The following is a 16,893-nucleotide window of genomic DNA, read 5'->3' as shown; positions in this document are numbered from 1 at the left end:
CGTTTTTCATAGTCTTTGGGCTACTTATAATGTTAATATTTAATTCTTCGTTCCAGCAATACATGTAAATGCAAATTGTAACTGAAATTAGATGTAACTGATACATTTTCAGTAACACTAGTTCAGGGGCGGATCCAGGACCGACTTCTGGGGGGCGGTGGGTTGTCATACTGCTACTTTTAAGGGTTACAAACTTTGGGGTGGGTTTTATGTATAAATATAAAATAAGAAAGTTTTCTCTTGGGGGGCAATCGCCCCCTGGATCCGATCCTGCACTAGTTGTTCCCCCTAAGCCTTAGGCCTGGTGTACACTTTATATTAAGACCGTGCTTAATTAAAAGTTCTAATTACACCCTAATTACATTTCACTTGTTTTAGTTTGACCACCGACCACCTCAAACTCGATCCATACCATATAGCTATATGCAATTATTCAAGGACTTACAGTTAGTAAAACATAGTGTTCATTTTTGTTTTGTTTTGTTTTAGTTTAACGTCCCACACTTATGCTAGGGCGGCTAAAGGAGACGTGGAGCTAATGATTGTAGTGGAATCCGAACCACTTCAGTCGTTCAACTTTACCCCTACCGGAAATCGAACTCGGGACCACGCGAACCGAAATCAAGCGTGCTAGCCGCTAGACCAAATGGGGGTCCTCACATTGTGTTGATTTAAATCATCCGATCAGTGTTGCCAGATCCGAAGATTAAAAAGTAGCGTGTCTGCACTCCGAAAGTAGCGAATTCGAACTATTTGTAGCCCAAATATATAGAAATGAATACTGATGGTGCTAATGAAATAATTTAATATGAACTGCAAATGTGCTGCACGTATTGCAAGAGGAAATTATATGATCGACGGACAAAAACAATTCTAGACTGGATACCACGAGACAAAAACAGTCTAGGAAACCTCCGCATACAAGAAGGTGTGACGAAATCAGGCACCAATGAAAAGTAACCTGGAAAAGAATTGTCCAAGTTAGATAGTTGTTGGAGAAGACTTGGAAAGACCTTCATCCAGCAATGGATTGATAATGGTTGATTAGGATTATGGTAATGATCTTCTTATATCTGGACCTCGGAGGTAAATTAAACCAAGTCATAATTTCGTAATTTTAGAGAAGCGAAAAAACAGTTTCTCAACTAATACCTATAGTACTGTTTCTGAAACTTACTAAGTAGTTATAAAGTAGTAAGATGCTTTCAGACCTACATTATTACACCACTAGAAAGAACATAGTCTATTAAAAAAGTATTGTTAACTCAATTTCGACCAAAAAGTGACTTAGCACAGTCTACCTCTGTACACTTTATATTATATATATATATATATATATCTATATCTATATATATATATATATCTATCTATATATATATATATATATATATATATATATATATATATATATATATATATATATATATATATATATATACTTTATATACATTGTATTTGACTATTCAATCCATCATGTTGCAGCAAAACTAAAAAAAAATAATACAAAAGAAAACTAGAAAGTTAAGAATCACTTGTTTTGGCGAGTGAGAAAAAAAGATACAGATAACTCGAATTACCTATATACAGTACATATATAATATGTATGTTCAAGTTTCGCAATTAATTTTCAATCAATATAAAATTTCAACGTAATGAACGCACGATTAGTTTTCTCGAATAAAGATTACATGCACCGTTGAGAGCTCAGGAATATGATTAATCTATGCTACGGCACTGGATATGTACTTACGTACCGGTAATGCATTACGACATTATGAACTTGTATAAGAAACAGAATGTACTTAAAATGAGACGCAAACTATGCGAAACATCGGACTTTGAATCTAACTTGTTTTGTGATCCAACTCGAGACCTCACATAGCAAAGATGAGTGTAGTAGCTCCCACCAAAGGTTCAGGATGTTCGTGTTATAAAGTGTCAATTAAACACGGAGATGTGAAACGGTAATAAAGCATTTCATCAATTTGAAACAAAATACGTATATTGTAGTAATAATTTGCCCTATTTGTTAAGATAATGAACGTTATATTCTGTTTTTAAAATGACAGTCAATGCAGAATGTATTAAATAATAAATGAGAAATTGTAAAAAATAATTTTGGTACTATTTAATAGACCTACATTCGTGCTGCTATGTGTTGCGTTATCCGTTATTAGGTATTGGAACAATTCTGATTCAAAGGAAGGAAATGAACTACTCCATAGTACTGGAGCTAATTTAATAGAGTTTAATTGTATAGGCAGTTCTGAGGCTATATGAGACAAAATTAATTGCTGAAAGTGAAATATGGGTTAAGGGTTTTAGGATGATATACCCACTGATCATCGAACCTGGAATACACACATGGAAAGCATTAGCAATAGCAAATTAGCTATGAAGAGGTACACCATATCATAATTCTAAGTCAAAGTGAAAGGAAAAAGTAAGCGGAAACGACAGACTATACGAAAATAATACTTTCACTATTTTAATTTCACACTATTTATTTCGAGACTTTCGAGACTTTCGAGACGAGACCGATACTTGGTACTCGAGACCGAGACCGAGATCGAGACAAGCATCTGTTGACCGAGACGAGACCGAGACCGAGACGGTGATTTTTTACTCGAGACGAGACCGAGATCGAGACCGTTACTTATCAACCGAGACGAGACCGAGACTGTACAAAGTCTCGTCTCGTCTCGTCTCGATACCATCCCTAATTTTAAAACCGCGCATGTCAAATGCTACTTTGTTAAAAGTACTCCCACGGCATTTTCCAAATTGGTTATTTCGGGCAATAGTCTCGTCTCGCCCGAAAACCATTGCTGAACTACTTAACCTAGTGCAAAAACTGCAGTCGTCAATGACCAATCGCGACCAGTTCTACCAACAAAACCCAAGGAAAGGGGTCAACATGCTCCACGTGAGCATAGACAACGAGGAAAATAACCCCTCAGGCCTGAGTGGTAAGCCGCTGGCTCATAAGAAAATATACAAAACGCAAAATAACCAGCGTCCTTACCAGAGACGCAGACAAAACACAAACCAAAACAACCACCAGCGCTCACCGCCTCGAAACCAGAGCAGCGAAAGTGGGTCAGCTGGTTGGTCACGTGGGGGAAACTCCCACACCCACCACAACAACAACAGTTGTGTAGCCCGCGGTAGGAGGGGAGAAACACGAAATGCGGATGGTCAGAGAGGGAATTCCTTCCGTAGGGAAGAAAAAGAAATACAACTTCTCGAGCACTATGACCGAGCGCCCCCTCCTCCCAACCAGAATACAAACAGTACCAGGAGTAACCAATCCTCATCTCCTTCTTCAAGGGAATGAGGATTGTCCGCATATACTTGCGACGGCGGTAAGATAGACACGGAAAAAACTTGTTCACCCGAGTTGACGAAATTATATCCCAAGTATGTGCAAAATACAGAAAATAATTTAGAGAATAAAAATGTTGATAACTCTTGCAAAACCGCAGTGAAAGAAATTTATGTAACGGAAAAAGAAAAAGGAAAAGAAAATTGTAATTTATGTTTACAGATAAAATCAAAGAAGCATTTTAATGAAGGCATGTTTGAAAATAAATTAGTATTGCTTAGTAGGAACGGAGAACATATTAACCTAATAGGGAAATTTATGAGGAAGCAAATGGCATATTTAAGAACCTTTTTGACTCTTGTAATAATGCATTACCTGCAAATAACGTCATCTCACTACCAAAGATACAAGTGTGTTTATTTGGAAAAGAAGTAAATTGTCTATTGGACACAGGAGCAACCTGCTCTGCAATTTCTAAAGAAATTTGGGACACCGTCTCAAATAGCCAACCCCCACCCGCATTTTTGAGTGCGAAGAATATACGGGTAACGTCCGCTTTTGGTAGTAAATCAGCAACAATAATTGGCCAAACTCTGTTAGTCATTGAAATACAAGGGAAGGAATATCATACATTAGGTATTATAATTTCAGGCCTGAACAAGTCTTTGATATTAGAATCCAATTTTTTTTACCAAATCTCGTGCCGTGTGTTAGACTATGACACCGGCCTTCTACATCTCAAACATCCGTATGATGTAGAAGTGGCGTTTAAATCAGTAGATTGCGAGACTGAGGATCTAGTAGTCAGATATTTGGAGTTAAATGGAAAGTGCCAGAAACCATTTAGTATTATGGATGAAGTAGATAATTTTGATTGTAATTTTTCCCCGTCAGACAAAAAACGAAAGGCCATACGGGTTAGTGCACAAAATAAGTATAAAACCTCCAAAAAGCAGGCCACTCGTGCCCCAAACTTGGACGATGGAAGATTCCCAAATGCCCAAAAAATGGCAGTTCACGTATTCCCACCAAAAGAGTGGATAAAAATTAAAACTCGCGTCTCCCATTCAGAGATAGAAGAGTTTGTATCAAACTACTCAGATCTCTCAGCCTCCCAAAGAAAAAGTTTGCAAGCTAAGCTGCTCAAGCATCAAGCCCTTTTCAATGTCAAGCCAGGTTGCATAGCTAACTACGTGCATGAGATTGGAGTAACGGACAAACGTCCAATCAAGACAAAAATCTATCCTTACCCTAAGAGATTTAGGAACTTAATATCCAATGAAATTTCGAGATGGCTAGCGTGGGGGTGATTAAAAAACAGCCTACGGCGTATATCAATCCACTGGTAGTGACACCTAAGAGTGATGGACGTATTCAAGTCTGTATCAACGGCCGAGCTCTGGCCAAAATATCTGGCGATCTTTCTAACAGACCAATGCCACCCCTATCTGTTCTCCAGGATATTTGTGATAATTCTTGGTTCAGCTGCGTAGATGCAACCAAAATGTTCCTACAAATCAAAGTTAAGGAAAGCAACCAAAAATACTTAGGATTCCTACATGAAGGCATATCTTATGTCTTTCAAAAACTTCCGTTTGGGACTAAACAAAGCCTTGCTTCTTGCGTTAGAGCTTTAGATATGCTTATAGGAACTGAAGCGCGAGAGTACTGCGGCGCGTATATCGATGACCTAATTTTAGCCAACAGGAGCTTCAGCAATCATCTTGTACACCTCAACAAAGTGTTGGGTTTACTCACTGCGGGCGGCCTAACTCTCAGGCTAAAAAAGTGCAATTTCACAAGGAAAAGTTTAAACATACTTGGTTTCCAACTTTCTCAATCCGGTATCGGTAAAGATCCGGAGAAAGTGAAGTCGGTGTTAAAGTTCAAAACACCCCGGAACGTGAAGGAACTGCGTTCCTTCATTGGCTACTGCCAATATTACAAATGCTTCAGTAGGAAATACTCGAAAGTTTTCCATCCGTTGTTCAACCTACTGAAGAAGAATGTAAAGTTCAAGTGAAAACCCGAACATCAGGCAGCGATGGAGAAGATCAAGCAGATCTTCCAGGAAGAAGTAGTGCTGAAGACCGTCCTGCCTGACAAACAGCTGATATTAGAGTCTGATGCGTGTGACATTGCATTTTCATCTCTATTGTACCAGCGTGATGATAAAAATGACATTAGGGTCATTGCATTCACAACACGTGTGTTTAATGCGGCACAAAAGAATTACTCCGCAACGGAAAAGGAGTTCTTTAAACTAATAGATGGGGTTGTAAAATTCAAACAATATTTAGTAGGAACTAAATTCATAATTCGCAGTGACCACCTTGCTCTTAAGTTTATTCTATACTGTAGGCTTACAAACCAGCGCATCACCCGGTGGGCGATGCTGCTCTCGAATTTCAACTTTGAATTTCAGTTTGTAAAGTCCAATGAAAATTTAAGTGACTATCACTCTAGGTACCCTCCTCACACAGAAAAAAACCTCAGTGTTGCACGGAAGCCTATCCTCCAGGAGTCGCTAATGTCCATCCTGACGGAAATTCCATGTAAGTTGAGGAAAATGATAGCCATACTACCGGAAATGCAGTCTTCAGATCCTGTCTACGGCAAGATCAAAAAAAATGTAGAAGAAAAGACAGACTCACCAAAGGTGAATGGTGCTTGTCACCGTTTTAAAGTGTTGAACGGACGCTTATGTAAGCGTGACCAGGAAGGAGTCCAAATATGCATCCCAAAAATGCTAGTAATTCCACTGCTCGATTATTACCATACAGATCGAGGGCACATGTCGGCCAGCAAATTACTCCCACTTCTATCTGAATTCTTCGTATGGCCAAAGATGCGAGCAAGTGTAAGGAAATTTTGTGCTTCCTGCAAATTATGTCAGAAGAGCAACCCTCCCCAATGTTATCGTCCGGGACCACTGAATCCCGTCGTTGTTGAGAAGCCAGGCTACTTGGCCTGTGCTGATTGGTTAGGACCCATAACCAAGGGAATTGTTGGAGTCCACTATATTCTAGTGTTCTACGACGCATTTTCGAAACTCATTAGTTTATATGCTTGTAGAAAAGCAAACACTACCACTGCAATTAGAAAACTTAAAGAGTACTTAAAAGTAAACCCTAGTGTGGAACTCGTCTTGACAGACAGAGGGTCACCTTTCCAGTCTGACCGCTGGAAAAATGAGTTAGCAAACCTTGGTATCAGGCACATCACTTCTACTCCATATTATCCTCAAGGAAAAATGGCAAAAGTGGCCGTGAAGGCGACTGTACGTTTACTACGTAAATTGTGTCATAATAACCAAAGAGTGTGGCCCAAATACTTAAAAAAGTAAAAAAGTGTCTAAATTCAGCGAAACACCTGACCACTGGCGTGTCAGCCTATAAATGTCATTTTGGACAGTCTATGTCTAGAGACATAGCCAGGCTATTTAAAATCCCAAAAGTGGATCAGCGCCATGACGTGCAATATTACATTGAGATTGCGAGAAAGAATCACAAAAAGAATGCTGCTGCACAAAAGAAAAACTTCGAGAAGTCACACCGTACAGTAGTGTACAATGTGGGTGACCTTGTTCTATCTAGTGTTTTCCCCAAGTCGGATGCTCTAGCAGGTGTTTCAAAAAAATTCTTGCTCTTATACTCAGGACCGTGGAAAATTGTCGCTACCACGGGAAGAAATATGTACACACTAGCGGATCCTGCAACAAATGAGGTCAAGATGACCAGGAATGCCTTCCTCTTAAAGCCGTATATTGCTAGAAAAGAAGCAAATCACAGTGGTACTGGTGCAATAAAAATGCAATAGTATCACACATTGACGCATCGAACCCCGGACTGGACACAAGTGTACATAGTGTTAGTGCTATAGTGTTATTTAGTGAAATAGTGTATTAGTGTATCTGAGTATTTAAAGAAATTTATGTGATTCAGGTTTATGTAAAGTTAGGAACTCCTGAATTCTCCACTTTATTTTGTTTGTTTATTGGTATTTCAGTTTATTGTGTTTATTAAGTGTTTTACTTTGTATGTTTTTTTCGTAAACCTATGTATTGTGTAATTATATTTCAGGAACAAAAATGTGCCCTCTTTATGATCTACGTCCTGTACTAGCAAGTACAGCACCTAGAATCATAGGGGGGAAATACTGTAGAAGGCCAAGGTCCTTCTCCTTCATCTGCATATCAAAATGCAGATGAGGGGCACATTTACATATCAATCTGTAAATAGATTATTTTGTAATACAATTAATTGCTTGAATATTAGTATACTTATTAAATATTTTCTAGTTATTATGATTTTAAGATGTTGAAACACCGAGCGTAGTACGAAAATATTAATACAATATTGTATTATATTGTATTTATCCACTTATGTTATTTCCTTTATAGGCTAATTATACTTGATTTTACTGCTTGCATCTATTTACTGGGTCATTGTTTTATATATAACATACATGGGGATGAAGGAAGAATAATATTAAAATACTCTACAATGGATTAATTAATGAAGAAATAAGCATATTCTATGAAATCATGCATTGATTTTAAAACTTAGAAGACGTAGCTAGCGCTAACAGAGAATTTTTTTCTCGCGACTCCTCGTCGCCTAGGATACTATATGTGAGGTCTTTCACGACTCACCGTTTCAAAACACTAAATGAGGGACTGAATAAGACTCATTAAACCCAGGAAGGATCCTACTCACTTCTTTAGTGAAGCAACGCTGATTTGGAAACAGTGGTTACAGACGCTCAACTTCTATTGTTGAAAAAGTTGTAAAAATTTTAGCGTCAACATGTGAGTTTTTGGATTTCTATAGGTGTGATTTTCTTAGCAGCAAACTCGAAGCGTCTCTTCCGCCCCCCTTTCACCCATGGCCAGTACCGTCAGCCGACGGACCTAGGATTTTTACCCAAGATGCAAAGCCAGTTTAAGATGTTTATTTTATTTTAACTCATTTTTCTATGTAAAATATTAATATTATCGTATTACGCTAAATCGTTCTTGAAAATATCGTTCAAAATTCCTAACTTATTTTGTCAACGTGTATCCCTTTCGTACAAGACATTTGGCTCTTGTAATTGTCAAAATTAATAATAAACAAAGATGTTTCCTCTATCTCTCTCCATACAAACATGGATGCCATTAGTGGCAGACAGTTTTAAAAGACAGCCGCAGGAAAATAGGCTTAATTCTGTTACTGAGAGAAATAACAGTTTATCACAGGTATAACATTGTATTCTATGTATATTTTACTTTATTTCAGTATATGATACCATGTATTTCTCATATTCGTAGTGTTAGTTATAATTAAATATAATTACGTTTGTTTTAAAAATCTCATAGACTTCTGTTGTAAGCAGAAGTTTCCAAGTTCACCGTCATTTGTAATGACAGCAGCACATGTCAAAGGGTGCTGGAAAAAACTGCAACTAGAGGCAGCTAACCAAGCTTAAAATTTGCAAAAACCTCCCAAAAATATTGCCGGAAGGCACTTAACCTTTTGTTAAAGACTCAAGAGGAAGCGAATCCTTCCTTTTTCTGGTTTTGTGCAGTAAATATACTTGTTTTGGAAGTGAACAAAAAAAAGTTCGTGAATAGCTCTGGTAGAGAAAACATCTAAAATACAGTAAAAAAAAGTCACCTATACTTCCTCCATTATCCGGTAGTTTAACCCAGGAACTGTTAAGTTTTTCAATCTTGCAGGGATTTTCCTGTTAAAATACATGATCCGAACATGTACCGGAAACCGTGTGTGTTTGGTGAACTTTGATATTACATATCACCTTATTTGTGGCATTCATCAATAACTGAAGCAGTGTTAACGTTTAAAGTTAGAATGCTCAACAACGTCAAATTAACATGAGCAGTTACTTTGAAAAAATATTTTTTTTCAGTGCTTGTTGTAACTCTAATAAGCAAAACAAAGTAAACACTGTTGTCTAAAACCCTACATAAGCACAGGGGCATTTACGTATTTCCATTATGGAATTGTTACCATTAAATATTCTATATCTCTAGTTGAGATAAATAGGCCTGTCACATCATATACGGCAGGGCCTCCTTGGACATTGGAACAAGGATTCAAGCAATAAGTAATTTGCTTGTTTTACAGACATATAATATGTCAGCATCCTGATAATGCGTCGTCCGGCGTAAAAAAGTGTAAAGAACACTAACTTCTCCAATGGAATGGAAATGTGCAGTAACGTGATGACTTAAGCCAAAACAGTGTGCGTGAGTGATATCCACTACAGGAACAATGCATCGAACCAGTTTAAATATTTAATCATTTTATATTCTTCAATATTTCTATTCATTCACATTATTAATCAATATATATTATGTGTTTCAAATTACTCCTCTCTAAAACTGTCAGAGACTGTAAACTCTTAAACATAAGGAGATAATGAAATTGTGTCTATAAAATTTTAAATCATTTCTGAGATCAAACAGATCTCATTTTCAAGTGTAACACGTCCGCTTTATTTTTTTTTCTTTGTGAAAGAAAGTGTGTTTAAATATATATATATATATAGTTCCAAAGTGTGTGTTTCGTAGTGCACTACCAAGAAAATTCAATACTTGGGAAAATGGAGTGTTAATGTATATCTTCAGTTGTTTTAATGCTATACCAAAACGGAATAAACCGCCATCTAATCCCAATATCTCTGTTGTTCTAATTTTGCTGCAGGGTGAATACCTATTACTAATCAAACATGTTTTGTTTCAAAAGTGTAAAACAAAAAAGCATTTTCCCTTGTTGTTTGTGTATCTAACCATCTCTCTAAATGGGGCCCAAAAAATATCATGCCCATAAAACCAATACACAGTCATGAGTATAGTAAATTTTAAAACAGGCTGCTACCTGTTATTTTAAAGTAAATTTTTTTAACCTATTTTGTATTTTACATAAACTCACTATAGTAACTTCTAGGCCATGACTGGCATTACAAATAACCCTAAAATCTGTTATTTGGTTAACTAAGTTATTATTTTTTTTATGCTCTACCAAATTTACATGTGTCAGTGGTGGCTCTTACAAAAAAGTACCTTTATCTCCAAAAAGGAAAGTAATTAATGCAAATGCCTATAATTTGCATTTTATGTAAATTTTGCTTTTAATTTTAAATATTCCCAGCCACTCCACTTTATTTAGTTAATTTTATTTGTGTTAGTGTTCTTTGGTATACCTAGTTTTGGCTTGGGCTACCTGCACCTCACACTATTGCCGGATAAATTATCATTTTTATCCTGAATATTAAATACGTAAAATAAAAGACATCCACATTCTTCCCTGCATATACATATTATTGCCTTGCGTTTCATAATCTATGGATCAATCTGTTAGTAGAATGTGCATAAAAATAGGCAGAATTGGAAGAAAAATAAGTTTTCACATTGTTAATTACGTCATCATCCGCAAAACGCCTACTCCGCATCTGTTATCTACAGTGTTCGAAGTGGAAAAAAAATAAAAACAGAGGCGGTATGTTTTGTTACGATTTTGACCCAACATACCGGCTATTTAAATATTGTCTTGATCACTGAAAAACCACAGACGGTATGTCCTCATTACTGAAAAACCAGAGGCGGTATGACATACCACCGCATACCGTCTCACTTCGACCACTAGTTATATATATATAGGAAGACAAAATAATATGCTTTTGCAGAGCGAGCCCCGTCTGGACGAATGCTGCAGTTTAGCCTTTTTGAGGTCGGGGATCACATAAGGTCAAATAGATACAGCCAGTATTCGACAATAATCAGTAATATGTTTGCAAAGGCATCCTTGTCCTTGTGATACAGCAGTACTCATACCTACCTGGAAAATTAAGAAGTTTCACGAAAAGTTAAAAATCCTTTTAAAAATCCTGGAATTTTAAGTACGGATTTGTACTTCTGAGATGGCATTTCTTTTATATTTTTCCTCATCTGGCATTTGGTACCAGTATTTTATAAAAATAAATTAATTGTTTGGCAAAATTTTTCTACCTACACATATACTTGTACATGTACTTGCATCATGTCAAATTTCATCATTCATTCATTCATTCATTGTTTATTCATCCATGTCGTACATTATTGGTCAGAGACCAGTACATAGGACTTGTCAAATAATAATAAGACATTTCAATATAATTGATTTACATTATTTTACAAACTATCACCCAAGTATTCATTAATATGATAATACATTTTGCTACACAAAAAATTAAATAGTTCATTTTTGAAATTTCGTATGTTTTTGATATTCTTCAAATAACTTGGGAGCTTATTAAACAACTTAGCGGACATAGGAAGAACACTTCTTTTGGTGCACGCATAGTTTTGGTATGCTGTGAATATGTTATTCTTTTGTCGTGTGTTGTATGAATGTACATCGTCAACATGAAGAAAACTACTTTCATTTCTCTTTACATATATGATACTTTTGTATATGTACAGACAAGGCACAGTTAAAATTTTATTTGACTGAAAGACCCTTTTGCATGAGGACCTTGGTGATAGATTAAAAATAGATCTTATTGCCTTTTTCTGTAGACGAAAAGTAGTAACACTGGAATAGGAGGCTCCCCAGAAAATTATTCCGTAATTTAACAATGATTGAAACTTACCATAGTACAATAACAGCAAAGTTTCTTTTGACACTGAACCACGTAGTCTATAAATGACAAAATCCGGGCCGAAGTGCTTAAACATTTTGGAGAGTAGAAGATGTAACACATAAATAACATGGGAAAGATTTTTCAGTTCGCCATGAGACCACTCAAAAGTTGGAAATTTTTGTTGGTAACGCTAACGAAAACGTACAAGCATATCGAATTTCAGGTTTAATTCCAATTTCAAGTACCTAAAATATGACATTATAAGTATAAAAAAAAATCCGCCCATTTAAATAACATGGGGAATTTCTTGATCCTTCTTTAGACCACCTAAAAATTAAAAATATTCAGTATTAGCAATTTTTTCTGTCTGTTAGCCCCGAAAAGCTACAATCATGCCAAATTTCAACTTTCGACGCCAACCGTTAGTAGCCCTTTATTTTATGTCAGTTGATTCATGTAATTGTCAATACAGTTTAGATATTGTCCTTCCATTTACATTGAAACTATAAAAAGAGCTTTTGTTACTAAGAGTTTACAATCAATATTTTATTCATTTTTTTTTAAATCTTTGTGGAATTCTTACCACTGACGCTCTGATTCAATTACAATGCAATGAAATGAAGTCATTATTTATTCAAAACATTACAAGACATGACGAATTCAAATGAATAATCATTAAACATTTGGTGGAATGGGAAGATGAAAAACAGGGGGGAAACTTTTGTTGGGCAGGATCCTGGTTTTCTTAGATTATTCCGTATCCTTTCACATTTTCATTCCACCATTTATTACAAAAGTATTCAGTTTCATTAATCCATTCATCTCCTTCAACCTAAAGGGAATGAACGTTATTCGTTATTTAGAAATTTGAAAGTTTGATTTTATTTCATTTCGTAATAACTCCTACAAAACTTTCAGGCATGATGCTATCAGCATATTTACATGGTCTGGTATTCAACATAAATAACTGATCTACCATTGATTCCATCACTTTTTAGTTTCAATCTAACTGAAGCAGAATAGTCGGTATGTATTTATGTGTGTATGTGTGTTATCATTTCTTTTGTCTCATTGTAACTCAAGCAGAATATTCCTTTCTAAATTTCGATACGTATTTGTGTGTTTGTGTTTTATAGTTTCTTTTGTCTCAATCTAACTGAAGAAGAATATTCCTTTCTAAATTTCGATACGTATTTATGTGTTATCGTTTCTTTTGTCTCAATCTAACTCAAGAAGAATATTATTTTCTAAATTTCGATACGTATTTATGTGTTATCGTTTCTTTTGTCTCAATCTAACTCAAGAAGAATATTCCTTTCTAAATTTCGATACGTATTTATGTGTTATCGTTTCTTTTGTCCCAATCTAACTCAAGAAGAATATTCCTTTCTAAATTTCGATAAGTATTTATGTGTTATCGTTTCTTTTGTCTCAATCTAACTCAAGAAGAATATTCCTTTCTAAATTTCCATACGTATTTATGTGTTATCGTTTCTTTTGTCTCAATCTAACTCAAGAAGAATATTCCTTTCTAAATTTCGATACGTATTTATGTGTTATCGTTTCTTTTGTCTCAATCTAACTCAAGAAGAATATTCCTTTCTAAATTTCGATACGTATTTATGTGTTTGTGTGTTATCGTTTCTTTTGTCTCAATCTAACTCAAGAAAAATATTCCTTTCTAAATTTCGATACGTATTTATGTGTTTGTGTGTTATCGTTTCTTTTGTCTCAATCTAACTCAAGAAGAATATTCCTTTCTAAATTTCGGTACGTATTTATGTGTTTGTGTGTTATCGTTTCTTTTGTCTCAATCTAACTCAAGAAGAATATTCCTTTCTAAATTTTGATACGTATTTATGTGTTTGTGTGTTATCGTTTCTTTTGTCTCAATCTAACTCAAGAAGAATATTCCTTTCTAAATTTCGATACGTATTTGTGTGTTTGTGTTTTATAGTTTCTTTTGTCTCAATCTAACTGAAGCAAAATATTCATTTAAAAGTTTCGATATATATTTATATATGTGTGTGTATTATTCGTTTTCCTCGTTCTCAAACAAAACCAAACTTCGATAGAGATCCAACTTTTTATAAGATCCAATTTCCATACCCATAGAATACATCACTGAAATATAGAAATGCATAAATAATCTTAAAAAGTTTTACCTGTATCTCCAGTGTCACGTTTAACCCGAAACATAGGTATTTTGTCGTCCTCAGTATGTACATTATTCTCGCCTTCTGAGCCTGACAAATAAATACGAAATAAATATTATTTTTGTACAAAATATAGTAAAGTTAATATATTGTTTCAATAAAATAAATGAAATTATTTATTTTAAAGAGCACATTAAAAAGAAATTTGTAGAAACGTATAACAACGTAACCTGAACAGAGGATGTCAAAGATACCTGGTTTCCTACAGTATATTTTCAGCAACATTTATTACATTTTTCAACACAAGTTTTGTTTATAGTCAGATACGACTGAGTTTGTGGGAAATAACTGGATATTACATGTCCTGCAAAGTATAAGCGTATTTTTCCCACAAGTCATATTTTCTTTTACTTTACAATAATTGAAGTAAAAAACAGGTTGGATCTGTGAAATGAGGTGTGCTGAAATAATTTTATATGTGAATTTAGTGCCAGCAATGGCACTTTATGTGCACCACCAATCATAGAAAATTGAGAAAAGGTATATTTATGCCTACTCGACTAAGAATGCTACTAGAAAATGTGTGTTGGCTAGGAACACGTAATTCATAAAATACTCACTCATAACTCGCCAGAACAGTGCTTCTATTTCAAATTCTTATTGCCATAAATACTATATATCACATACACATGAGATTGATAGTACCAAATAAAATAAGTATCAGAAGTATCAGAAGATTTCAAGAATTGACCCTTAATATTGTAAGGAACATCACCTTCAACGCGAGCACGTTACCACAACACGTATTACTATTTACAAAAAGTAAAAGCAGACGAGAAACTACTACTAGGAAGAAACCAAGACGCCGGAGCCCGAGGAGGAACGAGCCACCAGGAGACCATCTATAAAAGTAAAGCCTGAAAAGGAACTGGCGATCAGTTTGACCGCTGATCAAAATAACTTACACCCGCTCCCAAGATCGCTTTGGACTCAAGAGTTCACCTATACCTAAACCCGAGATCGCTTTGTACTAGGGATCCTAACCACAACTAAACCTCTCGAAGCTGCTTTGGGCTGAGGAGGTTTTCTACAAGTACTCACTTAAACCCTGCAGATGTTCTGGAGTTTTCTATAAGCAAAAGGGACACCGTGCAAAACACTTTTCTCTTTCATTTTGGTCATTCATAAGGAAAGACACTAATAGATTGCTTTTTATAAATTCAAAGATATTTGTATTTAAATTTTATAGTAAAATTGGTGAAGAGAAAACACCCGGACTATTATTGACTCTACCTTAAAGAAATTACAATATACAGAAGTGTGTATACAATAATTAGAATATTACTTAACGTTCCTCTAGTTATTATAAAATAAGATTTATAAATAAAAGTTCGTAACATTTTATTTATGCTTTAGTTATTTTTTTGTTTCCACTAAACCTTTCGTTTTACTGTATGTATCTTTGGTTATGTATCGGTCTTCTGTTCTCACCCCCCCCTTCCCAGTGGAAAAAATCCTGCGAGAGTTTCCTGTTCTCTTTGATTACTTTGTTAGTTTTCTATCTTTATTGTTATCCTTTGGGGTATGTTAACGCATCAGATTCACATGACTACTCTATTAAGAATAATATTAGGATTGCTTTCTTGGAAATTTACATGTTTATACGAGGGGCAGAAAATAAATTTCCGGAAATTTGATGTATCTTGTTGTAACTCTTAATGACTAAAGTATAAGCACACAGTTACTTAACCGCTTAACATATAATTTTCTTCGCAAAAGTCGTTCCAAATTTTATAATTCTTTTTATTGATTTTTATTGATTTTTTTTTTTTTTTTTTTTGTAAGTTGACCGTAAAGGTACGTGGAAGCAAACATTACTAAAACTATCTAAAATTTAGGTCCGAATTAGGCACTTGAAAAATCATCGATTTTAATACAACGAGTATATTCGTTCGTAATAAAAGCAGATGTATCTTGTTGTTAGTCTTACTTTTTTGAACACTTTTTGTGTACATGAAGGGTCAAAGAATCTTTTAAAATGTTTTATTCAGTTCGTTAAATTTATTTGAACTATAAGCTGATCGAAATTGAGATTTAAATTTTCCCGCAAGAAATATTAAAATTCCGAATATGTACGTTCCGCAATAAACATTACCAAATTACACTAGCATCTTGAGAAAACGAAACAGTGGGGAAAATGAGTACAGTATAAATAAATATTTCATTCAATCTACTGCGAATTTTTGTATTCTTTTTGCAAAAAAAATACCATTATTTCAAAGAGAAATATCAGACTAATGATTTCTCGGTACAATGTAGATATGCTATTTCAGTTCCGTCATTTCGCCAATAAGCATTGGCCTCCAATGCAAAATATCAGCCAAAAATAGTTAAATGAATCTTGCCCAAGGGCGACGATTTGTCTTAGCATCCTCATATATACACCTTCTGCGTCTGAGTGGGACCCCCCCAAAATTTACAGATAAATCGGCGCCCTTGATCTTACGCACATCTAGCGGACACCCATATACTCAGCTGCGTATGGCGAACGTAAGGAATCGCCATTTAAATTTATATTCAGATCTTTTTTCTTTGCACGAATACATTCATGATCATAATTTTAGGGAAAAAAAAAAACGTAATAATTAGTGGTTTTAAGTTAAGCGGTTAAATCTTTAAAGTAGGCATCTTTTGAACACACACGCGTGCTTTGTAACTCCTGCTGTTACTGAAAAAGCAGACGTAAGTCCTCTTTTGACATCTTCCGAATTACAGCCGCTATCGCGT

The 16,893-nt window shown here is 35.2% G+C and overlaps 1 protein-coding gene across 9 annotated transcripts in view; it reads right to left on the bottom strand.

Annotated features, from left to right (window-relative positions):
- LOC145683720 (uncharacterized) overlaps positions 1-16,893 on the bottom strand; it is a 425,859-nt gene that overhangs the window by 254,306 nt on the left and 154,660 nt on the right. For all 9 annotated transcript variants that reach the window (XM_081755184.1, XM_081755185.1, XM_081755190.1 and 6 more), the window contains one exon: positions 14,116-14,196. In XM_081755184.1, coding sequence (XP_081611310.1) covers positions 14,116-14,196 — 81 coding nt within the window. The remainder of the gene's footprint in view (positions 1-14,115; positions 14,197-16,893) is intronic.

Source organism: Thermobia domestica, chromosome 4, assembly GCF_964235325.1.
Source record: "Thermobia domestica chromosome 4, izTheDome1.hap1.1, whole genome shotgun sequence".
NCBI classification, from domain to species: Eukaryota; Metazoa; Arthropoda; class Insecta; order Zygentoma; family Lepismatidae; genus Thermobia; species Thermobia domestica.
The sequence above is the reverse complement of the archived record's forward strand: the minus strand, read 5'-3'. Positions and strand labels throughout refer to the sequence as shown.